The sequence below is a fragment of the Oncorhynchus mykiss genome, chromosome 6 (genome assembly GCF_057628025.1).
Source record: "Oncorhynchus mykiss isolate SJ-2025 chromosome 6, ASM5762802v1, whole genome shotgun sequence".
NCBI classification, from domain to species: Eukaryota; Metazoa; Chordata; class Actinopteri; order Salmoniformes; family Salmonidae; genus Oncorhynchus; species Oncorhynchus mykiss.
In genome coordinates, this window is record NC_143027.1 from 50,292,543 (window position 1) to 50,319,584 (window position 27,042).

Sequence of the window (27,042 nt, forward strand, 5' to 3'; positions counted from 1 at the left end):
GTGACAGATTGATATAGCAACAAAAAGTGTTGCACTCTATCCCATAAAACATGACATTGCTAGCCACGTATCAATTAGCTAACACAATTTAAGAGTTGTTTGGAAGTTGAATAACTTGGACAACTTCGGTAGGTAGCTAGATAGCTAGCTAGCTTGACTGGTCGTTAACAGTTACTGGTTTTCAAACTCGTGATCACAAGAAATGGCTTCTGGTAATATTTTTCCTACTAGTGCCAATAAATATTGTTGCCACGTGTGCCCCAGATTCACAACTAGTGGCATATATTTGCAAACTTCTGCCAACATTTTGTTGCACACTATTTATACTGAACAAAAATATAAACTCAACATGTAAAGTGTTTCATGAGGAGAAATAAAAGATGTCAAATGTTCCATACACATATTGTACATTAACAAGTTAAACCATCCACCTGACTGGTGTGGCATATGAGGTGCACCTTGTGCTGGGGACAATGAAAGCCCACACTAAAATGTGTAGTTTTTGCTACAGATGCCTCAAGTTTTGAGAGCGCGCAATTGGCATGTTGCCTGCAGGAATGTACACCAGAGATGTTGCCATAGAATTTAATGTTAATTTCTCTACCATAAGCCACCTCCAACATCATTTTAGAGAATTTGGCAGTATGTTCAACCAGCCTCACAACTGCAGACCATGTATAACCACCCCAGCCCAGGACCTCCACATCCAGCCCCTTCACCTGCTGGATTATCTGAGACCAGCCACCAGGACAGCTGAGGAAACTGTGGGTTTGCATAACCTCAGAATTTCTGACATTGTCAGAAACCATTGCAGGGAAGCTCATCTGCATGCTCATCGTCCTCACCAGGGTCTTGACCTGACTACAGTTCCTCGTCGTAACCGACTTCAGTGGGCAAATGCTCACCTTCGATTGCCACTGGCATGCTGGAGAAGTGTGCTCTTCATGGATGATTCACAGTTTCAACTGTACAGGGCAGATGGCAGACAGACATAGTGTCTGGTGTCATGTGGGCGAGCGGTTTGCAGATGTCAATGTTGTGAACAGGGTTCTCCGTGGTGGGGTTATGGTATGGGGCAGGCATAAGCCATGGACAACAATTGCAAACACAATTTGCATTTTATCAATAGCAGCTTTAATGCACAGAGATAACGTGACAAGATCCTGAGGCTCATTGTTGTGCCATTCATCCACCGCCATCATCTCATGTTGCAGCATGATAATGCACAGCCCCATGTTGCAAGGATTTGTACACAATTCCTAGATGCTGAAAATGTTTGTTCTTTCATGGCCTGCATACTCACCAGACATGTCACACACTGCGCATGTTTGGGATGCTCTGGCTTGACATGTACGAGAGAGTTCCAGTTCCCGCCAATATGCAGCAACTTTGCACAGCCTTTGAAGCTGAGTGGGACAACATTACACAGGCCATAATCAACTATATGCGACGATGTTGCACTGCATGAGGTCACACCACCTTTTTTTGAAGGTATCTGTGACCAACAGATGCATATCTGTATTCCCAGTCATATGAAATCCATAGTGTTATGAATATGAATTTATTTCAATTGATTTCCTTATGTGAACTGAAATTGTTGCATGTTTTGCTTATATTTTTCAATCTAGTTTGCAGCAAATTTGCAAGAACAAATACTTTTTTTGTGTGTTCGGTTATAAAGTGACAACGCTCTGGACTTGAGAGGTTGGGGGGATTTAAGCTGTCAAGATTACCAGGACGGTGTTCAAAGCCTGTGGTTTAGTAGCAAAACAAGGTGCTATCAAATAGGCCTCCCCACCGGAGAGCGGGGTTCAAACCCCATAATGACGAAGCAAAAGCAGTTATAAAAAATATATCTAATTTACACAAGTATTCAGACCCTTTGCTATGAGACTTGAAATTGCTCTCCGGTGCATCCTGTTTCCATTGGTCATCCTTGATGTTTCTACAACGTGATTGTAGTTCACCTGTGGTACAGTCAATTGATTGGACAGGTACACAGCTGTCTGTATAAGGTTCCACAGTTGACAATGCATGTCAGAGTAAAAACCAAGCCATGAGGTCAAAGGAATTGTCCTTGGAGCTCCAAGACCGGATTGTGTCGAGGGAAGGGTACCAAAAAATGTCTGCAGCATTGAAGGTCCCCAAGAACACTGGCATCCCTCATTCTAAAATGGAAGAAGTGTCAAACCACAAAGAATCTTCCTAGAGCTGGCCACCCAGCCAAACTGAGCAATTAGGGGAGAAGGGCCTTGGTGAGGGAGGTGACCAAGAAAACAATGGTCACTCTGACAGAGCTCCAGAGTTCCTCTGTGGATATGGTTGTCCTTCTGGAAGGTTCTCCCGTCTCTGAAGGACTCTACCCATCAGGCCTTTATGGTAAAGTGGCCAGACAGAAGCCACTCCTCAGTCAAAGGCACATGACAGCCTGCTTGGAGTTTGCTAAAAGGCGCCTAAAGGACTTTCAGACCATGAGAAACAAGATTCTTTGGTCTGATGAAACCAAGATTGAACTATTTGGCCTGAATGCCAAGCGTCACGTCTGTAGGAAACCTTGCACCATCCTTACGGGGAAGCAACATGTTTTTCAAGGACAGGTTAGGATTGAGGCAAAGATGAACACAGCAACGTACAAAGAGATCCTTGATGAAAATCTGCTCCAGAGCACTCAGGACCTCATCCTGAGGCGAAGGTTCACCTTCCAACAGGACAACGACCCTAAGCACACAGCCAAGAAAATGTAGGAGTGGCTTCAGGACAAGTCTCTGAATGTTCTTGAGTGGCCCAGCCAGAGCCCGGACTTGAACCCGATCGGACATCTCTGGAGAGACTTGAAAATAACTGTGCAGCGATGCTCCCCATTCAACCTGACAGAGCTTGAGAGGATCTGCAGAGAAGAATGGTAGAAACTCCACAATTGTGCCAATCTTGCAACGTTATACCCAAGAAGAGTCGAGGCTGTAATCACTGCTAAGGGTGCTTTAACAAAGTACAGAGTCAAGGCTCTGAATACTTATGTAAATGTTACTGTTTTTTTTATTATATTTTTATATAATAATTTGCACAAAATAATTACCTGTTTTTGCTTTTGTCATTATGGAGTATTGTGTGTAGATTGATGAGAAGAAAAACAACAATTTAATCCAAGAATATATACACTACCGTTCAAAAGTTTGGGGTCACTTAGAAATGTCCTTGTCCATAAAAATAACATCAAACTGATCAGAAATACAGTGTAGACATTGTTAATGTTGTCTCAACGTCAACAGTGACGCTACTCCAGCTACTCCGGGATGCTGGCCTTCTAGGCAGAGTTACAAAGAAAAAGCCATATATCAGACTGGCCAATAAAAAGCAAAGATTGATGGGCAAAAGAACACAGACATTGGACAGAGAAACTCTGCCTAGAAGGCCAGCATCCCGGAGTCGCCTCCTCACTGTTGACGTTGAGACTGGTGTTTTGCGTGTATTACTTAATGAAGCTGCCAGTTGAGGACTTGGGAGGTGTCTGTTTCTCAAACTAGACACTAATGTACTTGTCCTCTTGCTCAGTTGTACACAGAGTCCTCCCACTCCTCTTTCTATTCTGTTTAGAGCCAATTTGCGCTGTTCTGTGAAGGGAGTAGTACAGAGCGTTGTACGAGATCTTCAGTTTCTTGGCAATTTCTCGCTTGGAATAGCCTTCATTTCTCAGAACAAGAATAGACTGATGAGCTTCAGAAGAAAGTCTTTCTTTTTGGACATTATGAGCCTGTAATCGAACCCACAAATGCTGATGCTCCAGATACTCAACTAGTCTAAAGAATACCAGTTTATTGCTGCTTTAATCAGCACAACAGTTTTCATCTGTGCTAACATAATTGCAAAAGGGTTTTCTAATGATCAATTAGCCTTTTAAAATTATACACTTGGATTAGCTAGCACAACGTGCCATTGGAACACAGGAGTGATGGTTGCTGGTAATGAGCCTCTGTACTCCTATGTAGATATTTCATAAAAAATGTGCCGTTTCCAGCTACAATAGTTATTTACAAAAAAATTGCTTTTCTTTCAAAAACAAGGACGTTTCTAAATGACCCCAAACTTTTGTGTGTGTGTGGTGTATCAGTTGCAACTTGGACACACCTACTCATTCAAGGCTTTTTTTCTAATGTAATAATAATATTGAAGACATCATACTATGAGAATAACACATGGAATCCTGTAGTAACCAAAAAGTGTTAAACAAATCAAAATACATTTAATATTTGAGATTCTTCAAAGTAGCCACCCTTTGCCTTGATGACAGCTTTGCACACTCTTGACTTTCTCTCAACCAGCTTCATGAGGTCGTCACCTGGAATGCATTTAATTTAACAGGTGTGCCTTGTTAAGTTCATTTGTGGAATTTCTTTCCTCAATGCGTTTGAACCAATCAGTTGTGTTGTGACAAGGTAGGGTTGGTATACAGAATATCTCCCTATTTGGTTTAGGACCAAGTCCATATTAATGCAAGAACAGCTCAAATAAGCAAAGAGAAACGACAGTCCATCACTACTTTTAAGACATGAACGTCAGTCAGTCCCGAAGATTTCAAGAATCTTTGAAGTTATTTGGATTTTTACGAATTATCTTTGAAAGACGGGGTCCTGAAAAGTGGACATTTCTTTTTTTGCTGAGTTGATGTCCATTTTAAAGTGTTTAACATTCATTACAATGTTGGTGATAGTATGATTAACTGAAGAAAATATACATTTTCATCAAGTGTTTGACCTTTTTTTAATGTGTACTTTTTTGAAAATACTCATATTAATGGACCAGAATACCAACAAATCTCATAATGTATAGGTAGAGGCAAAAATGTAATTTCAGTTTGTAGTGCCTGGCCTAAATTGTAATTAACAGGCTCAGTTTTCAAGCTGTTTTGTTTTTGTCTTTTTCACCTACCTCCCACACACCATATGATCATGCTTTCATGCTTTTGTATCACAGCAAGGACAAGCCAGTTTATGCAATGTTTTGTGGGTGTGGAACATTTAACATCTTAGTTAAATGACCGTTAGTTGATTATCTTTAGGAAAGAACCTGTACCATCCTTCCTCTCAAAACTGCTAATTATTCTGTTCTGTATGTGCCATTCCCCTACTAAACTAACTGAAACGGGGAGGGACTACCCAGACTTGTTAACATCCACTGAAGTTGCTTGAGAGATTACTATATAGCTGCAGTAGTTGCCCTGGTAACCAAACAAACATACTTGCTAGTTTTGCTAACCAAATATCAGTCCTTGTTTGCTATTATGAACATCTACTTCAACAATGCCAATGTTTTCATTTTGACTTTTGCATTCAAAAACAGCTCAAACATTGAACATGTAACAATGAACTATAGCCATTGAATTCTACCATGCTGATATACCATGCATTATAGGGAAAAAATGGACCCTCTCGAATGCCATTCAAGCCAATCAGAAACGAGTATTTAACAATGCCATGGTGTAATTAAGCAATAAGGCCCGAGGGAGTGTGGTATATGGGCAATATATCACGGCCAAGGGCTGTTCTTGTGCAGGATGCAACACCGAGTACCTGGAAACAGTCCTTAGCCGTTGTAAATTGCCCATATACCACAAACCCTGAGGTGCCTTATTGCTATTATAATATTGTTACCAACATAATTTGAAGAGTAAAAATACATGTTTTGTCATACCCATGGTATACGATCTGATATCCCACAGCCTTTTAACCAATCAGCATTTAGTTAATAATGAATAATATTGACCCCTTATGACTCTGGTGTGATCAGCCTTTTGTGTTTGAACCTCCAGAGGGGTGCTCCGCATGGACAACTCCAGCTATGGGATTGAGCCGCTGGTGTCTTCCTCGGACTTCCAGCACCTAGTGTACCGGCTGGAGGACGTGGTGTCGGAGCCGCTGGTGTGTGGCACTCCACACACGGAACAACTAGCCCCATCTGAACAGGACCACTCAGAGCATCACACCCACTCTGACACACACAAACAGCCTGTCAGCCACCTCCTCAGGGTGAGTTACCACGGTGTGTATGTGTGCGTGCTAAGTGTGCCTGTGCCTTCGTGCTGATTTTCTGCTTATGGTACTGTATGTGCTTTCTCTCCCTTCAGAGAAAGCGGGCAGTGCTGCTCCAGCCACACTATGTAGAGCTGCTCCTGGTGGTGGATAATGAGAGGGTGAGTGAATGTCCAACGACTGATAAACCTAGACTGTGTTTTATACATCATTTAAAATCTCTTCCCTCAACAGTACATTTTGGAAAGCAGTGGATGTGGTTGTGTTTAAAGCGGTTTTGATTGAGAAGTGTTTTTTAAAATTCCACATCTTACACCACAAAACCGTCTTGAGTGACAACAAATCTGTCCAATTAGCTGATTCGCTTTCCATACACCCACTCGCCCAAACTCCGGTCGCCGTATTGGACGGCAGTTACACATACTTGTTTTTTTGGGCTGGCTTAATCAATACAGTGTAAAACAAAACATTTTTTTATTTTTTATTATTTTTATGGAAGAAAGATTTCAGTGTAAACTTAAACTACTCAAATCTGACAAATGATGTAGATAAGATAATGTACCCTACTGTTCAAAAGTTTGGGGTCACTTAGAAATGTCCTTGTTTTGAAAGAAAGGCAAAAAAAAAGTCCATTTAAAATAACATCAAATTGATCAGAAATACAGTGTAGACATTGTTAATGTTGTAAATGCCTATAGTAGCTGGAAACGGCTGATGTTTGAATGGAATATCTACATAGGCGTACAGAGGCCCATTATCAGCAACCATCACTCCTGTGTTCCAATGGCACGTTGTGTTAGCTAATCCAAGTTTTTTTTTAAATGTAAAGGCTAATTGAGCATTAGATAAAATATTTGCATTTATAGTAGCTCTGCTGAAAACTGTTGTCCTGATTAAAGAAGCAATAAAACTGGCCTGCTTTAGACTAGTTGAGAGTCTGGAGCATCAGCATTTGTGTGTTCGATTACAGGCTCAAAATGGCCAGAAACAAAGAACTTTCTTCTGTAACTCGTTCTTCTATTCTTGTTCTGAAAAATGAAGGCTATTCCAGAAATTGCCAAGAAACTGAAGATCTCGTACAACGCTCTGTACTACTCCCTTCACAGAACAGCGCAAACTGGCTCTAACCAGAATAGAAAGAGGAGTGGGAGGCTCCGGTGCACAACTGAGCAAGAGGACAAGTACGTTAGAGTGTCCAGTTTGAGAAACAGACGCCTCACAAGTCCTCAAATGGCAGCTTCATTAAATAGTACCCGCAAAACACCAGTCTCCATGTTAACAATGAAGAGGTTACTCTGGGATGTTGGCCTTCTCGGCAGAGTTCTTCTGTCCAGTGACTGTGCTCTTTTGCCCATTTTAATCTTCGCTTTTTATTGGCCAGTCTGAGATATGGCTCCTCTTATCTGGTTAGAGCCATTTTGCTCTGTTCTGTGAAGGGGGTAGTATGAGATCTGTATTTTTTTTTTTAAATATAATTAACTTTCAAAGATAATTCGTAAAAATCCAAACAACTTCACAGATCTTCATTGTAAAGGGTTTAAACACTGTTTCCCATGCTTGTTCAATGACCCATAAACAATTAATGAACATGCACCTGTGGAACGATTGTTAAGACACTAACAGCTTACAGATGGTAGGCAATTAGGTCACAGTTATGAAAACTGCAGATGTGGCCAGGGCAATACATTGCAATGTCCATACAGTGCTAAAGGGAGACAGGACGGACATCTGACCATCCTCGCAGTGGCAGACCACGTGTAACATCACCTGCACAGGAACGGTACATCCGAACATCACACTTGCGGGACAGGTACAGGATGGCAACAACAACTGCCTGAGTTGCACGAGGAACGCACAATCCCTCCATCAGTGCTCAGACTGTCCGCAATAGGCTGAGAGAGGCTGGACGGAGGGCTTGTAGGCCTGTTGTAAGGCAGGTCCTCACCAGACCTCATCGGCAACAACGTCGCCTATGGGCACAAACCCACTGTTGTTGGACCAGTCAGAACTGGCAAAAAGTGCTCTTCAATGACGAGTTGCTGTTTTGTCTCACCAGGGTGATGGTCGGAGCCGCGCTTATCGTCGAAGGAATTAGCTTTACACCGAGGCCTGTACTCTGGAGCAGGATCGATTTGGAGGTGGAGGGTCCGTCATGGTCTGGGGCGGTGTGTCACAGTATCATCGGACTGAGCTTGTTGTCATTGCAGGCAATCTCAACGCTGTGCGTTACAGGGAAGACATCCTCCTACCGCATGTGATACACTTCCTGCAGGCTCATCCTAACATGACCCTTCAGCATGACAATGCCACCTACCATACTGCTCGTTCTGTGCGTGATTTCCTGCAAGACAGGAATGTCAGTGTTCTGCCATCGAAGATCCCGGATCTCAATCCCATTTGGCACGTCTGGGACCTGTTGGATTGGACGGTGAGGGCTAGGGCCATTCCCCCCAGAAATGTCTGGGAACTTGCCGGTGCCTTGGTGGAAGAGTGGGGTAACATCTCACAGCAAGACCTGGCAAATCTGGTGCAGTCCATGAGGACTGAACTTGTTCAGTTTATGCCTCAGTTGCTGAATCTTGTTTTGTTCATACAAATATTTACACATGTTAAGTTTTCTGAAGATAAACGCAGTTGACAGTGAGGACGTTTCTTTTTTTGATGAGTTTATTTGAGAACTATCACCAAAATTCAAGCTAGACGGGGGAGAATTTAAAATGTTTGCGCATCAGAAAACAGTGTTAGCCATGACATAAAATCTTTCTCTCGACTCCAAGGCACAATATGTAGAATTACAGGCAATTAGCTTTAAAACTGCAACATTTTCTCAGCTCCATGGAGAAATGTGTAAAATTTCAGTGAATTGGCTTAAAAATGCGAACATTTCCCAACTTCACCAAGGTGGGGGCCTTAAGTTTTCTTGCCAAGGGCCCGGAGCAAATTCAGTTGCAGCGACTGGCCGACCGCACCCATTACCACGTCCACCACCTAATCCCCTTTTTGATCAAGAAAAACCCCTTAAATTCATTTCTTGATGGCCTGTGTGAATTCTAGCTTTGGTACCAGACCTATTTTTGCTATCATTACACTCTTTGCCAAATGCCAAAGATATGACAAGGAGTGGCATGATTGCACAAACATGATGCCCAGGCTAATTGAAATATCCATTGGGCTTAAGAACTTTTGGTCCAGTCCGTTTTAAACGTTTTGAATGAGGCCTAAAGGAAACTCTAGCCAATGCTTACTTCTGTCCTTTCCCTCTACAGTTCACCTACATGCACAGGAATGAGACTGCAGTGCGAGACGAGATGATTCATCTTGCAAACTACGTTGACAGTGTAAGTATACAAAAAAATATGCATACAACAAGTGCTCAATCAGGGTCAAATACCCTCCGACACAGTATGGTATGAGTTGCAGTCAACGTTTGCAATACCAAACAAGCCAATTCCAAGAATATACAGCAATGATTTCTTCATAGATTGTTTCATATTGCATAGGAATTGTGCACAGTGCAAAATATAATATAAACCTCATTATAATCTGGAAGTGTGATTTAAATTTTTTCTTTAACAATCTGCATTATAAAGAGGGGATATCTATTTTTTTTTTAACTATTAAGTTTAATAAATGCTAGTATAGTAAAAAATGCTCATTTTAATTATTGATCACACTACGAGATAAATGTTAACAGTTGTGTCTTTGTCGTGTCTTTGGCATCATTAAAGTGAAGACTGTTATTTAAAAAAATATTTTATCAAATATTATTACGTGATTAAACTAATCATGTAAATGTAATTAACTAGAAAGTCGGGGCACCAAGGAAAATCTTCAGATTACAAAGTTATAGTTTTCCTAATATAACTTTCAGATATTTTAATATCTGATCAATTAATGAATTATTCTTTACCTCACGTTGGTCTCATTCCAAATGTCGTAAATTGTTGGTTATCTGCACGAACCCAGCCTTTACTATGAATCATCCATACATCAATTGTCTTAATCATTTATTTACTAAATAATCACAGAAATGCATAAACAAACAGTAGATATAGTTAAAAGGAAATGATAGGGGTGGTTCTCTAGTGGGCTAAGCCGATATGACGGCTTGATGGACAAAGGGAAGTGGGTGTGGACTGAGAAGGGCGGGAAAGACGAGTCACTACAAAGTTGATAATTAAAAATGGAAATGCTAATCCTTTGCACATGAACGCTCACTCATTCGGGAATCATTGCAATCAATATATATTTACGCTCAGTGTGTCATCAGAGATCTCTGTTGGAATCATCCGTCTTTCTGTTGGAAAGTTCATCCGCTCGTCTCTCCATCTGCTTCCAAGAAGTCTTTCGTGGTTAGAATGGATTCTTCAGAGTCCCATTCAGAAATGTTCTTATAGAATAGATGTTTCGGCGGTTGTCGGTCTTCGCATTCCATGGTACATAATTCCAAGCTGCAGACTAGTAATTAGTATCGAAGATTTGCTCTTATTCTGTCGGTATCAATAGTCTGAGTTCAACCATTTCCACCAGTGTAGCCAATGCTCCACATGGTTTGCTTCTACTGAAGTTTTTTGTGGTCTCTACTCAAACCTTCGCCCCCTCAGCGTACCGAGGTCCTCTAAAGAGGATTTATTCGGAAAACAGTAGAAAAGGGCTGTCCCATGACGCCAGATCAATGTCTGTGTTCATGGGGCGGGCCAATGACTTCATCTTTACTCATTCATTTTATACAATAATTAGATGCGAACCTCCATAACAGAGGCTCCTGTATAAACAGAGTTATGGTAATGTGGCTGTATCGTTTTCCATGAGATCACAACATGAAACAAAACAGACCCGTCGTAGCTGTCTTCTCCACCGACCGTTTACACATTCTCCAAAACATGGATTTTGTTCAGTTCTCAAGTTCTGTGACGTAGAAGAAGTTCCTTTGTTCTACTGTGAAACTCTCTCTCTATACTGCCTGGCCCTGAGGAGAGTCTCCTCCAGGAATCTGGGAGGGAGAGAGGGGTGGTGAGGGGGAGGGCCACGTCATGACACAGTATTTTTTGCACGAAAATGACACCCTAGATGTGTCTATAGATCTGCCTCAATTTGTGACACTCTTCCCATTTCTCTGTAACATGCAGATGTACATGGAGCTAAACATCCGTGTGGTGTTGGTGGGCCTGGACATCTGGACCAGCAGGAACCCCATCAGCATTGAGGGCAGCGCCGGGGAGGTGCTCAGCCGCTTTGTCCAGTGGAGGGAGAAGGAGCTGGTGCCACGGCGACGCCACGACAGCGCCCAGCTTATTCTGTGAGTCCTTGTACAGTTTTGCATCATATGAGGCATTATACATCATCATAGTTTTTGCTCTCTACTGAAAGTGCTTCAACTTAACCACTGACATCAACAAAAAAAATATATATATATTCATCATTTTTGAGTGTAGTTATCCTTTAACCTCATAGAATACAGAGTGCTGATCTAGGACCAGTCTTGCCTTTACGATCATAATAAGTAAGATTACATGGGCAGGGGAACCTGATCCTAGAACAGCAGTCTTACTCTGAGACACTTGATGAACATGGGCCCAGGAGAGACAAAATAGTAATTTTTCACTGGGTTTATTATGTCTCTCGCTACATAGACTCTCTGTATTTTTTGTCTCTCCAGGAAGAAGAGCTTTGGGGGCACTGCTGGGATGGCCTTTGTCAGCACTGTCTGCTCGCGGAGTCACGGGGGAGGGATCAACGCAGTAAGTTGCTGTTAAAGTTCATGTTTTAAGTATCCCTATATTTCTGTTATTACGGGGCTATCACTCTGTCAAGTGTGCGCCTGCGTGGGAAGTGTTGATGGACCTAGCCTGGAGTGCGATGGCTACCTTGTAGTGTGTTCATATGGTATAGTAAACTTTGTTAAACTGGAACCTTGTCGTTGTGTCATTTCGAGTTAACATTGGTAGCAGAGGATGGCTAATAACTACAATGTGCCACCTCGCTTCGACGAGAAGAGAGGAATCTGGACACGGGTTACTAAAAAGCAAGCACTTGTGGTGGTATTATCGCTCGAGGGAAGAGCGAGAGATACAGCACTGGAAATACCGTTGAGGATTTGAACAAAGAGGATGGTATGGGAACTTTGATCAGAGCACTGGATTCTGTATTTCTTAAAGAAGAGAAAGACCGTGCCTACGAGGCATATTCAAACTTTGACAGTGTTACGAGAGATATTTCGGTTGCAATGACGGACTACATCATTGATTTTGAACAGAGGTACAATAGGATGCGCAAGTACGACATGGTTCTCCCGGATGCGGTGTTAGCTTTCAAGTTGCTAGATACTGCCTGTCTATATGGTAGGGAGAAACAGTTGGCTTTAACTGTTTGTACTGTGCTGACTTTTGTATCAATGAAGTCGGCACTAAAAATAGTTTTTGGTGAAGACGTCTGTCGCGCCAATAACAGATGGAATGCAAGTGAGTGACGCAGCATGTTACACTGAGCAGCAGAGAAAAGGTGCCAACAAGTCACGTTCTCAAGACAACCAGAAGAGGGCGCCATTGCCCGGCACAAATCCGCTGGACAAATATGGAAGATCAAAATGTGCTATTTGTCAAAGCACTTATCATTGGGTTAAAGACTGTCCTCATAAAAATGAACAAGTTAAACTAACAGAGGAAGAGCAGTGTAAAATTACACTGTTTTCAAACGAATCTGCTTCTGATACTGAGAGTTTTATAGTTGAATCTTTAGAAACTGCTGTGATTGATACTGCATGTACACGGACAGTGTGTGGTGCAAAATGGCATGATAGCTATGTCAGTGAACTAAATATGAAAGAAGTACACAATATGATTGACACACCAAGCAACAGAGCTTTCAAATTTGGAGATGGGAGAATCGTCCATTCTACCAAGAGAGCTAAGATACCAGCAAAAATTGTTCAGACTAAGTGTCACATTGAAACAGAGGTGGTCCCTACAGATATCCCCTTACTATTATGCAAAGCTTCCCTCAAGAATGGATTGGCTGTACTAGACATAAAAAATGACAAGGCAGTGATGTTTAAACAACCAGTGACTCTTGAACTTACTACCTCAGGCCACTGTTGTGTAAACATTTTAGACAAAGACATCATACAGAGTCCATGTAAATATGAGAAGTTGAAACTGGAAACCAAGTGTACTACAAACGAGTTGACTGTCGAGTGGAGAGGACCGGGAGTAGTCATTGGCCAAGATGGTGTGGGGATATTTGTGAGGCACGGGCGCACCATTGTCAGGGTGCATCACTCAAGATTGCGGAAAGTAAATGATCAACAAGATAGAGGGGCTGTTGCTGAGAATCAGTCTCCTAATGAAAATGACAAAAAGGACACAGTAACAGACACAAACCTACCAGATGTCGCGTCCAATGATATGGACACTGAAACTGCCACAGGAAATGGAGCAGAGCCCTTCAACCATGCCACAGATAATATTGTTGAGCGTTCAAATGAGGAAAACATTTAACAACAGCCACGTGTTAAGACAACATGGTTGTTCCAATCTGGACAATCAAAACTGGACAAACTGTTAAATACATGGACAGAGAAAGTGGTATTCCACATACAGCAACCGCCATTGGACGAGCAGGAAAAGCAAAAGGAAAACACCAGAACTGGTACAACAAGTACTCTGAGCCAGCTACACTTTCTGGTACAACAGGGTCAGCTGACCTGTCACTGGTAGATAATCTCAGAATTGAACCAATGGAAAATAGAGAAAAGCAGAATGACATTCAAATGATAATGTTCTTGAAACAAAGGATGTGTAATTTGACTCAGCAAAGCCAGATGAGCTCAGTAATTGGAGGAAAAATTGGAGTGTTTGAGGAAGTCAAAGACATTGGCCAAAAATGTGTCTCAACAAGGTGGATGTGTACCCTTAAAGAATCCTTAACTGGAATAGTGCCTAAAGCACGTCTAGTGGCTAGAGGTTTTGAGGAGCTGGCTGCTAAAGAACACCCAAAAGAGTCACCGACATGCGCCTCAGAGTCACTCCGATTGCTGATGACAGTGATCTGCCAGAAAAAATGTAAACTTAATTCCCATAGACATCAAATCTGCATTTTTGCAGGGAACAGAGCTGTCAAGGGACATTCACATCCGACCTCCGCCTGAAGCTAAGAGCGAAGGAACACTGTGGAAACTAAAAAAGTGTGTGTATGGCCTGGCAGATGCATCACTCTACTGGTACAACAAAGTCAAGGCAACAATGCTGAATAGAGGTGGAAAAATGTCACAAGTGGATCCTGCTGTCTTCTATTGGCTTGATCAAGACTGCAATGTGACTAGAGTACTTGCCTGTCATGTTGATGACTTTATCAGGGGTGGCTCACAGACCTTTGCTACAACTGTGACTCCACACCTCAAAGCTGTTTTCCAGGTCGGCCGTGAGGAGCATGATAACTTTTATGTTGGCATAGAGTTTATTACAGTTGATGGAGCAATACTGATGCAACAGGAGAGCTATATCAAGAATCTTCAACCCATCCACAGATTCTTCAAGAGCCGTACAAAGGAATTCCCCTCTGGAATTGAAGCTGATCAATTGAGGTCAAAGATAGAAATTGTCCTATGGGTTGCTAGACAGAGTAGACCTGTTATTTGATGGTTGCATCTTGGCATCTAACACAAAACACGCCACTGTACAAACCATTCATGAGACAAACAAAGTTGTTTGTGAACTGAAATTACAACGAGTGACTTTAAAGTTTCAGCTTGTTGGAAAAGGTGACTATTTGAAACTAGTTGTCTTCAGTGATGCGTCGCTAGGGAACCTTACAGATGGAGGCACACAAGGTGGACATCTAATTGTGTTAATGGGTGAAGGAGGAAGATTCTCACCTCTTTTGGCAGTCAAAAAGGATAAGAAGGGTTGTCCGAAGCACACTTGCTGGAGAAACTCTTGCTCTTGCGGATGGAATTGACAATGTGATCTTTCTTCTCAGAGCTTACCACTGATGAGACAAAACGGCACATTCTACCTGTAGTTTGTGTCACTGACAACTACTCATTATTTGATGCTGTGAAGTTAACCAAGTCTGTCACAGAGAAAATACTTAAACTTGAGATTAGCAGCATCAAGGAACTTATTCAAGCACAGAGAATCCAGCGGATGCTATGATCGACCACTGTCTGACTAAAAAAGGAGCATCCAGTCTTGTGCTACTACAAGCTCTCGGTAATGGAAAGTGGCAGCTTGAGTAAAACAAATAAAAACTTTGTCACACAACCCATTTGTAATGGGGAACTTGAATAATCTTGGACATTTAATTATGTTTTATTTGTTTTTAAAGAAAAGTGGGAGATTGTTTAGTTCATGGTTTAAGTATCCCTATATTTCTGTTATTATGGTGCCATCACTCTGTCAAGTGTGCGCCTGCGCGGGAAGTCTTGCTGTTGATGGACCTAGCCTGGAGTGCGATGGCTACCTTGTAGTGTGTTCATATGGTATAGTAAAGTTTGTTAAACTGGAACCTTGTCGTTGTGTTTCGAGTTAACAGTTGCTCCCTTGAGACTCCACTGATTACTCTCCCAAATGCATCATGTCATGTAAAACACATCATACCTGTTATTTCTCTGTACTGAAAGTGCTCCATCTTAACTGCTGACATGCAACATTTTGGGGGATTGCATTAACAGTGGACTAATGACCAAAATACTAACAGATATAGTTTGAGTGTAGTATTCCTTTAATATCCTCACCTCACACTCCGTGCATGTCTCTGCGTAGTTGCTTCTTGTTCGATAGATACTAAACAGCCTTTCATCATATAGAAACTGACAACCTTTATTTTTTGCAGGCATCCACACTAAGGATGATAACTATAATGATTAGGTATAATTTAACTATAAAACGTTGGCGAGCATCCACACTAAGGATGATAGGTATAATTTAACTATAAAACGTTGGCGAGCATCCACACTAAGGATGATAGGTATAATTTAACTATAAACGTTGGCGAGCATCCACACTAAGGATGATGGGTATAATTTAACTATAAAACGTTGGCGAGCATCCACACTAAGGATGATAGGTATAATTTAACTATAAAACGTTGGCGAGCATCCACACTAAGGATGATGGGTATAATTTAACTATAAAACGTTGGCGAGCATCCACACTATAGGAAAGTCTCCACCTTTTTTTTACGTTATTGCTTTCCTCGTTGCTCAAGTGGTTTGCAAGTGATTTCTATTTTTCTGCTGGTTATCAATTTGTTTGGATCTTTTTCACTCTGCTCATCTCTGTCTGTGCAACCATTTCCATTGCAAAAATGTTATCCCTTGCCAAAAGTGATCCCCGACAGCTCATTTGGCCTACATTCAGCAATTAACAGCAGCAAGCCTGCTTCTCTCCATGTGAAGGCTATTAGGACTAGAATACAAAATACATGAAATAAACATCGTAAGTCTTTTGTAGCCTATAGCTTTTCCTGGAATTTCACGAGAACGGAGTAGGGATGAGGATTTTAAATAATTTCACAATTCGAATAGTATCATGAATTTTTGTTGGATATCCGGATCTTCAAAATACATGTTTTTTTTTTAAAATGGCTGTTTTTAACCTGAGCATTGCTACCTGAGGAAAAACCTGGTGCACTATTGCTGCAAAGGTGCCTGGTGAGATGGGAGCCAGCAGACGGAGGCAGAGAGTGAGACGCTACAAGACCAGCAAACTTGTAGCAGACAATGTCATTTATCATCCCATATAACAGTGCCTGTATTAACTGGAGTAGCCAATGGAGACCCCATTCAAATAAAACATAAAACAACAGCCTACCTGAAGGTTGCTCGTTGTAGTCTACTCTTTCTCATTTCGCTAACTTTTAACTCTGTGATTTTATTCCGTCTGGCATTGCATTAGTGAACTGCCACTACACTTGTTACACATTGAGACTCTTTGCTGCTTTGATTGGCCAAGATAAACAACAAGCTACACACTTGAAGGCTACCGGACGGCTACCAGGCTTTTTTATGGGGCGCATGTCTTTAAAAACGACATTTAAAAGTTTGTTTTATTAAATTGATCATTATAAATGTCATGGTATAGCCTTGTAAGTAACAATGTCATGTGGATATTTCAATTTAATGGAGAAAAACATTTTCAATGTTAAAATAGGCCTATTTTTGGGCCACAGAAATTCATACTCACACATCAGTTCGTATATTCGAATAACGTGCACATACTAAAGAGGCTTGCGTCCGTAGCTTATAACGTAAACTCACTCACTTTTGCACATTGCCTTGGTCCGTACAATTGACCTTATTTTTGCGCCCCAAAAAACGTAATACTTCCAGATCAACTGTAATATCAATGCCATTGTAAAGCACAATTTCTCCCCTTTCCAACAAAATGAATGCTGTGCTGGCTTTTGAGTGTCATGATGGCTCGCAGTAATGGCGTGCAAAAAAATGCAATTGGCACCCTAGTCATGAAATATTAGTTTAATATTAACAATAATTATATTAATTTAGACAAAAATCATGAATAATGAAGTTTTCTTACAAGTGTACAGTGCCTTGCGAAAGTATTCGGCCCCCTTGAACTTTGCGACCTTTTGCCACATTTCAGGCTTCAAACAAAAAGATATAAAACTGTATTTTTTTGTGAAGAATCAACAACAAGTGGGACACAATCATGAAGTGGAACGACATTTATTGGATATTTCAAACTTTTTTAACAAATCAAAAACTGAAAAATTGGGCGTGCAAAATTATTCAGCCCCTTTACTTTCAGTGCAGCAAACTCTCTCCAGAAGTTCAGTGAGGATCTCTGAATGATCCAATGTTGACCTAAATGACTAATGATGATAAATACAATCCACCTGTGTGTAATCAAGTCTCCGTATAAATGCACCTGCACTGTGATAGTCTCAGAGGTCCGTTAAAAGCGCAGAGAGCATCATGAAGAACAAGGAACACACCAGGCAGGTCCGAGATACTGTTGTGAAGAAGTTTAAAGCCGGATTTGGATACAAAAAGATTTCCCAAGCTTTAAACATCCCAAGGAGCACTGTGCAAGCGATAATATTGAAATGGAAGGAGTATCAGACCACTGCAAATCTACCAAGACCTGGCCGTCCCTCTAAACTTTCAGCTCATACAAGGAGAAGACTGATCAGAGATGCAGCCAAGAGGCCCATGATCACTCTGGATGTACTGCAGAGATCTACAGCTGAGGTGGGAGACTCTGTCCAAAGGACAACAATCAGTCGTATATTGCACAAATCTGGCCTTTATGGAAGAGTGGCAAGAAGAAAGCCATTTCTTAAAGATATCCATAAAAAGTGTTGTTTAAAGTTTGCCACAAGCCACCTGGGAGACACACCAAACATGTGGAAGAAGGTGCTCTGGTCAGATGAAACCAAAATTGAACTTTTTGGCAACAATGCAAAACGTTATGTTTGGCGTAAAAGCAACACAGCTGAACACACCATCCCCACTGTCAAACATGGTGGTGGCAGCATCATGGTTTGGGCCTGCTTTTCTTCAGCAGGGACAGGGAAGATGGTTAAAATTGATGGGAAGATGGATGGAGCCAAATACAGGACCATTCTGGAAGAAAACCTGATGAAGTCTGCAAAAGACCTGAGACTGGGACGGAGATTTGTCTTCCAACAAGACAATGATCCAAAACATAAAGCAAAATCTACAATGGAATGGTTCAAAAATAAACATATCCAGGTGTTAGAATGGCCAAGTCAAAGTCCAGACCTGAATCCAATCGAGAATCTGTGGAAAGAACTGAAAACTGCTGTTCACAAATGCTCTCCACCCAACCTCACTGAGCTCGAGCTGTTTTGCAAGGAGGAATGGGAAAAAATGTCAGTCTCTCGATGTGCAAAACTGATAGAGACATACCCCAAGCGACTTACAGCTGTAATCGCAGCAAAAGGTGGCGCTACAAAGTATTAACTTAAGGGGGCTGAATAATTTTGCACGCCCAATTTTTCAGTTTTTGATTTGTTAAAAAAGTTTGAAATATCCAATAAATGTCGTTCCACTTCATGATTGTGTCCCACTTGTTGTTGATTCTTCACAAAAAAATACAGTTTTTTATCTTTATGTTTGAAACCTGAAATGCAAAAGGTCGCAAAGTTCAAGTGGGCCGAATACTTTCGCAAGGCACTGTATATGGTTAAGCATGATTTTAATCTGCGAGAGAACGGCTACCCCTGGTGGAAAGAGGCTGTACGGCACAAAATGAGTTGCAAATGCGAGCTGTACGTTACGTAGTGACACATGTAACGTACAGCGTCAGATGGGTCAGTTTTCTCATCTTTTCCTCCAATACTGTTAGTCCATGACCATCTCAATCAACTCTGAATCGAAACGTAGTTCACACCCCGGAGTTTGATGCCAACACAGTCACTACAGTCCCATTTTAGTTTTCAGTGCAGCCTCGTTTGAATGTCGGGGTTACGCACATTTGTACGGAATGGGGTGAGGTTACGTTAGTCTATTGCGCACTGTAACCGCTGGAAGATAGAGGCTATAGTTGTGTAGCCAAATTTAAGAAGCTTATTAGTGCTAAAAATATTAACCTGTCAACGTGCAAGAATCAAAGCTCCACTATTGACTCCACTCTCTCCTCTTCGAGCATCCTCGCGCACCTACAACCAAGTACACTTCAATAGAATGCGTTTTTGATTGGTTGTCAATGTTTTATAAAGAATCTCTCTGAAAGTGATCCAAACGTTGGCTCTCGTTATCGTTCTCAACTGCTTTTGTAGTTATCGTTGTAGTGTGAACACTCTTGTTCACTCGTTATTGTTATAGTTATCATCCTTGGTGTGGACAGCCCTTAACACCCAAGTCAAGTTGAACTGGTCTTACACGCAATTAGAGTAAAGATGGGCAGGGTGTGTGTCGCAAATGGCACCCTTTTCCCTATGTAGTGCACTACTTTTGACCAGAGCCTGGTCAAATTTAGTGCACTATATAGGGAATAGGGTGCCATTTGGGATGTATCAATTGTGTGTCCACGCTGTTTAGCCTATAGCCCTCATTTGATTTCTAATGAGTGTTCTTTGTCTTTCTCTGCCTTCAGTTCACCAACAACAACATCCCGTCCTTTGCGTCCATCGTGGCCCACGAGCTGGGCCACAACCTGGGCATGAACCACGACAACGAGCGTAACTGCCACTGCGGGGTCACCAGTTGTATTATGAACTCGGGCGCCACGTGAGTTTTCCTCGACCCTCAGACTAATTTCACCACTTTTCCCATCTGATCTGTCCTTACATAAGGAGGGTCAAATATTACTGTGGTGCAAAGTTTCCCCAAAGAACATATCTAGGATCAGCTTCCCCAGCCCCAATCCTAGCTTTAACCATTAGTGGGGAAAATGCATCAGTGTCGTCTCGGGGAAACTTCACTCTACACCATCACATATCCTGGTACTAACCCAGCTTCTTCTGTCTCTTACTCCCTCTCAGTGGCTCGCGGAACTTCAGCAGCTGCAGTGCCGATGACTTTGAGAAGATGATCCTGAACACGGGAGGAAGCTGCCTGCTTAACATCCCGCGTCCGGAAGAGGGCTACAGTGCCCCCTACTGTGGCAACAAACTGGTGGACATGGGAGAGGAGTGTGACTGTGGCTCAGACAAGGTGACCGTTACAAAGTGATATGGTGCAACGTTGGTATCATTTCCATTTCAGGTAAGTCAATTCAGGAAGTAAACTGAAAAAGAGGAATACTTCCTGAATTGACTAAATTAAAATTGAATATACTCCAACCCTGATATGATGATAGGCCCATAGACAGGGCTCTAAAGTGCTACCATGATTACAGATAATCATGAATGATGAGTGAGAAAGTTAGAGGGATTAATATCATACTCTCCAAAAATCCTAACCTCCCCTGTTATTGGTAATGGTTAGAGATTCGCATATCTTGGTGGTATGACCTCAAACTTTTTCACTCATCATTATTCAAGGTTAATTCATGATTATCTGTAATCATGGTAGCATCCACATTAATATAGAAGTTTTCAGAAATATATTCTTATGCAAAATAAAAGTTACTCCAAAATGACACAATACATTATTTACCATTTAATTTCTACTGGTCACAACATCATCTAAAACACAAAACATAATGCATAATGTATTCAACAAGTTTGTAAAGTCACAAGGCGTGCTAGGAATATGGGACATTTAACTACTTTAAAAAACATATAGAGAGTGAGACATAGAGAGTGAGATGATAATCGGCTACAGCCAAGACTAGCTAATTCGTAGCAGCCAGCCACAATGTTATTTATCATCCCATATAACAGTGCCTGAATTGACTGGAGTAGCCTAGAGAAGCTAGCTAGCTAAGCAAGCCAGCTAATTAAGGCCACATTTTGCTCTTTTTCTCCTTAACCCCATTCAGAACTACTGCCGCCAGTTGACGATCCCTGATATAGGGAGTAGGGTGCCGTTTCGGACTACAGCAGTATTTTTGAAGAATGCCGTAATAGTCTGTGATGGTGGCCTCCTGCTCACTGATTGTTCATGGTGTTTGTTTCTCCCCCTACAGGAATGTGAGAAGGACCCGTGCTGTGAAGCCAAGACCTGCAAGCTCAAGGGTAGAGCACAGTGTGCTTATGGAGAGTGCTGTAAAAATTGTCAGGTAACTTCCATTTAGTGTAGCACTGCTGTCTATGTTATTTGGTATTAAAAACCAAGTCAACCATCACATTTTTTTTTACATGAACTACAACTTAGGGACAGATTAGAAAGAAAGGAATTTGAACAGCAGCAATATTCACCAGATACTTCAATAATTAAATACGATTAAGCTTTTTTCAAATACTTTTAGCGTTTGCTTTCGTCTACCTAGTTTGCTAGATACAGTGCCTTCAAAAAGTATTCAAGCCTCTCGACTTTTCCACCTTTTGTTGTTACAAAGTGTGATTCAAATTGATTTAATTATAATTTTCTGTCTACGATCTACACAAAATACTCTGTCAAAGTGGAAGAAAATGTTAAACTTTTTCATTATGAAAAATAAAACACTAATATACAGTTTTATTCTGAAAGTATTCAGACCCCTTGACTTTTTCCGCATTAAAGCTTTTCTGTAATTGGTTACATTTATTTTTCCCTCATCAATCTACACACAATACCCCATAATGATGGAGCAAAACGATTTATATATATTATATATATATATATAGATCCTCTCAAGTTCTGTCAGGTTGGATGGTGAGCGTCGCTGCTCAGCTATTTTCAGGTCTCTCCAGAGATGTTCGATCGGGTTCAAGTCCGGGCTCTAGCTGGGCCACTCAAGGAAATTCAGAGACTTGTCCCGAAGCCACTCCTATGTTGTTTTGGCTTTGTGCTTAGGATCATTGGCCTGTTGGAAGGTGAACCTTCGCCCCAGTCTGAGAACCTGCTCCAGAGCGCTCAGGACTTATTTAAATATATGTCTGATTGGTGGAGTGCTGCAGTGATGGTTGTCCTTCTTGAAGGTTCTCCCATCTCCACAGAGGAATTCTGGAGCTCTGTCAGTGACCATTGGGTTCTTGTTCACCTTCCTGACCAAGGCCCTTCTACCCCGATTGCTCCGTTTGGGCGGGCAACCACCTCAAGGAAGAGTCTTGGTTGTTCCAAACTTCTTCCATTTAAGAATGATTGAGGCTACTGTTTTCTTGGCCTTCAATGCTACAGACATTTTTTGGTACCCTTCCCCGGATCTCCGCCTCGACACAATCCTGTCTACGGACACTTCCTTCGACATTATGGCTAGGTTTTTGCTCCGACATGCACTGTCAACTGTGGGACCTTTTTATATAGACAAGTGTGTGCCTTTCCAAATCATGTCCAATCAATTGAATTTATCACAGGTAGACTCCAATCAAGTTGTAGAAACATCTCAAGGATGATCAATGGAAACAGAATGTACCTGAGCTCAATTTCATATTTTATAGCAAAGGGTCTGAGTACTTACGTAAATATGGCTTTGTAATTATGGAGTATTGTGTGTCGATTTAAGAGGGCCATTTTTTTTTAGAATACGGCTATTAGGAACTAAATGTAAAAAAAGGGGGAGGGGTCTGAATACTTCATGAATTCACCTGTACCTAGATTAGGTAAGTGTTCAACCCCCTGAGTCAATACATGTTAGAATCACCTTTGACGATTACAGCTGTGAGTCTTTCTGAGTAAGTCTCTAAGAGCTTTGCACACCTGGATTGTAAACTAAACAAAAAAAGAAACGTCCTCTCACTGTCAACTGCGTTTATTTTCAGGAAACTTAACATATTTGTATGAACATAAGATTCAGCAACTGAGGCATAAACTGAACAAGTTCCACAGACATGTGACAAACAGAAATGGAATAATGTGTCCCTGAACAAAGAGGGGGGGTCAAAAGTAACAGTCAGTATCTGGGGGGAATGGTCATAGCCCTCACCCTCCGATCCAACAGGTCTCAGACGTGCTAAATGGGATTGAGATCCGGGCTCTTCGCTGGCCATGGCAGAACACTGACGTTCCTGTCTTGCAGTAAATCACGCACAGAACGAGCAGTATGGCTGGTGGCATTGTCATGCTTGAGGGTTATGTCAGAATGAGTACCACATGAGGGAGGAAGCTGTCTTCCATGTAACGCACAGCGTTGAGATTGCCTGCAATGATAACAAGCCCCGTTCGATGATGCTTTGAGACACCGCCCCAGACCATGACGGACCCTCCAAAACGATCCTGCTCCAGAGTACAGGCCTCGGTGTAACGCTCATTCCTTCGACGATATGCGTGACTCCGACCATCACACCTAGTGAGAGAAAACCGCGACTCATCAGTGAAGAGCACTTTTTGCCAGTCCTGTCTGGTCCAGCGACGGTGGGTTTGTGCCCATAGGCTACGTTGTTGCCGATGACTTCTGTTGAGGACCTGCCTTACAACAGGCCTACAAGCCCTCAGTCCAGCCTCTCTCAGCCTATTGCGGACAGTCTGAGCACTGATGGAGGGATTGTGCATTCCTGGTGTAACTCGGGCAGTTGCTGTTGCCATCCTGTACCTGTCCCGCAGGTGTGATGTTTGGATGTACGGATCCTGTGCAGGTGTTACACGTGGTCTGCCACTGCGAGGATGATCAGCTATCTGTCCTGTCTCCCTGTAAGGCGGTCTTAGGCGTCTCACAATACGGACATTGCAATTAATTGCCCTGGCCACATCTGCAGTCCTCATGCCGCCTTGCAGCATGCCTAAGGCACGTTCACGCTGATGAGCAGGGACCCTGGTTATCTTTCTTTTGGTGTTTTTCACAGTCTGTAGAAAGGCCTCTTTAATGTCCTAAGTTTTCATAACTGTGACCTTAATTGCCTACCGTCTGTAAGCTGTTAGTGTCTTAACAATCATTCCACAGGTGCATGTTCATTCATTGTTTCTGGTTAATTGAACAAGCATGGGAAACAGTGTTTAAACCCTTTACAATGAAGATCTGTGAAATTATTTGGATTTTTATGGATTTTACGAATTATCTTTGAAAGACAGGGTCCTGAAAAATGGACATTTCTCTTTTTGCTCTTTTTTTTTATAATAGTTGTCCATTATTCTTTAAAAAATTCTTCAAGCAAGTTGGTGTTTATCATTGCCATTTTCAAATCTTGCCATAGATTTTTGCAAACAGGATGCATGTTTTGGAATACTTGTATTCTGTACAGGCTTCCTTCTTTTCACTGTTATTTAGGTTAATAGTTACTACAATGTTGTTTCTCCTATCACAGCCATTAAACTCGGTAACTGTTTTTAAGTCACCATTCGCCTCATGGTGAAATTCCTGAGTGGTTTCCTTCCTCTCCAGCAACTGAGTTAGGAAGGAAGCCTGTATCTTTGTAATGACTGAGTGTATTGATACACCATACAAAGTGTAATTAATAACTCCACTATGCGCAAAGGAATATTCAATGGCTGCTTCTTTTTTTTTTTTTTTTTACCCATCTACCAATGGGTGCCCTTCTTTGCGAACCATTAGAAAACCTCCCTGGTCTTGAATCTGTGCTTGAAATTCACTGCTTGACTGAGATAGTTGTATGTGTGGGGTACAGAGATAGGGTAGTCATTTAAAAATCATGTTAATTAAACACTAGTATTGCACACAGTGAGTCCATGCAACGTATTATGTGACTTCTTATGCACATTTTTACTCATCAACTTATTTAGGCTTGCCATAAGAAAGGGGTTGAATACTTATTGACTCAAGACATTTCAGCTTTTCATTTGTAATCATTTGGAAACCTTTCTAATAACACATTTCCCCTTTGACATTGTGGGGTATTATGTGTAGATCAGTGACACAAATCTACATTTAATCAATTTAAAATTCAGGCTGTAACACAACAAAATGTGGGGAAAGTCAAGGGGTGTGAATACTTTCTGAAGGCACTGTAGGCTGGGTTTGCAGTTTTGCAACTATTTCATTTACTTTCATTGCAGCAGGCAAACTTAGTCAAGCCCAGCTAAAGTACTGAAGTTAGTTTGAACTGTTCATAATATTCACACTGTTCATGTGATGCCTTTACTCTCTTAGTATTTGCCAGGGGGCTCAGTGTGTAGAGGTAGCAATGATGAGTGCGACCTCTCGGAGTACTGCAACGGCTCATCTGCACTGTGTCCAAGCGACGTCTTCAAGCAGAATGGCCACCCCTGCAAAGTGGATAAGGCCTACTGCTACAATGGGAAGTGCCAGCACTACGATGGACAATGCCGGGCAATCTTTGGCCCAAGTGAGTTCCCCTTTGCTCTGCATAAGAGGAATTCTGCTGCCTTCTAAATCACAATGTCCAGAACAATTGCTTATGAGTGCCCTCTAGTGGTACAGTTGTTCTCCCTGCTGTTCCTACTCTCTTTCTCCTGGTAGTACAATATTTATAGACAAATCAGTGCAAATAAATCAATGGACACTGTACTGTTAATTCATCCATTTCCCACTTGTTGTACAGAGGCAAAGGCTGCCCCAGAGGTGTGTTTCAAAGATGTCAACTCCAAGGGGGATCGTTTTGGAAACTGCGGCTACCAGAACAATGGCTACAAGAAGTGTGAGAGCAGGTCAGACAAATTCTGTGACTTGCATTCTTGTCAATGTATAATCGGCAGCAAATACAGTTGTCAACAATGTATGTTGACGGCATGAGGAAAATGTGTACTTGTGTGTGCACCTGTCTGTCACTCTGTATAGGAATGCCATGTGTGGGAAGCTACAGTGTGAGAACGTCCAGTCAGTCACCGTCTTTGGCATAGAGCCCTCCATCATCCAGACGCCCATCGCCGGAATCAAGTGCTGGGGTGTTGACTTTCTGCTGGGTTCGGACGTTCCAGACCCTGGCATGGTGAACGAGGGGACCAAGTGTGGGGAGAACAAGGTAAGAGGTGCCAGTCGAACCAGTTGCAGGACCACTTTGGAAATGGGTTGGTTTTAGGAGCTATCCTCTGGGGAGCCATTGTACATTGTATAATTTTTTTCACCCAAATAAATTCCATTCAATTCCATAGTCTTATCTTTGTTAGAGACCATTTCCAGGCGATACAGTAGTTGCAAAGCCCAGATGCAGTTATTTGCGTCTGCGTACAGAATTAGGTACGCTGTTCTCCATTCTCGTAGGAGCGTTTAGCTAAGCGACTTCTCACGTTATCGCTCCACAGGTCTGTTTGAATTACGACTGTCAGAGCGCCGATGTGCTCAACTACGACTGTGATATCCAGAAGAAATGCCACAGTCACGGGGTAGGTCATTCACTACTACTAAATTAATTGATTCCCGGGGTGTGTCCTACAGGTGTCTGGGCTTTGTCTAATACGCTTGCCTTTTCCACTTTTAGGTGTGTAACAGCAACAGGAACTGCCACTGTGAGAACGGCTGGGCACCGCCCTACTGCGAAGCTAAAGGTTACGGCGGCAGCGTGGACAGCGGCCCTACGTGGAACGGTGAGTGACCAGCACAAAGGCCCTCTCAGAGCAGACTCCATGGGCGCATCTGAATCATAGTCCAAAGAA

The 27,042-nt window shown here is 42.0% G+C and overlaps 1 protein-coding gene across 4 annotated transcripts in view; it reads left to right on the forward strand.

The window, feature by feature from the left end:
* Window positions 1–27,042, forward strand: part of adam9a (ADAM metallopeptidase domain 9a) — a 78,099-nt gene that overhangs the window by 41,048 nt on the left and 10,009 nt on the right. For all 4 annotated transcript variants that reach the window (XM_021606716.3, XM_021606717.3, XM_021606718.3 and 1 more), the window contains exons 6-18: window positions 5,807–6,023; window positions 6,122–6,187; window positions 9,293–9,364; window positions 11,156–11,325; window positions 11,686–11,767; window positions 20,108–20,241; window positions 20,496–20,667; window positions 21,584–21,676; window positions 25,580–25,775; window positions 25,992–26,097; window positions 26,228–26,411; window positions 26,692–26,772; window positions 26,868–26,973. In XM_021606716.3, coding sequence (XP_021462391.2) covers window positions 5,807–6,023; window positions 6,122–6,187; window positions 9,293–9,364; window positions 11,156–11,325; window positions 11,686–11,767; window positions 20,108–20,241; window positions 20,496–20,667; window positions 21,584–21,676; window positions 25,580–25,775; window positions 25,992–26,097; window positions 26,228–26,411; window positions 26,692–26,772; window positions 26,868–26,973 — 1,679 coding nt within the window. The remainder of the gene's footprint in view (window positions 1–5,806; window positions 6,024–6,121; window positions 6,188–9,292; window positions 9,365–11,155; window positions 11,326–11,685; window positions 11,768–20,107; window positions 20,242–20,495; window positions 20,668–21,583; window positions 21,677–25,579; window positions 25,776–25,991; window positions 26,098–26,227; window positions 26,412–26,691; window positions 26,773–26,867; window positions 26,974–27,042) is intronic.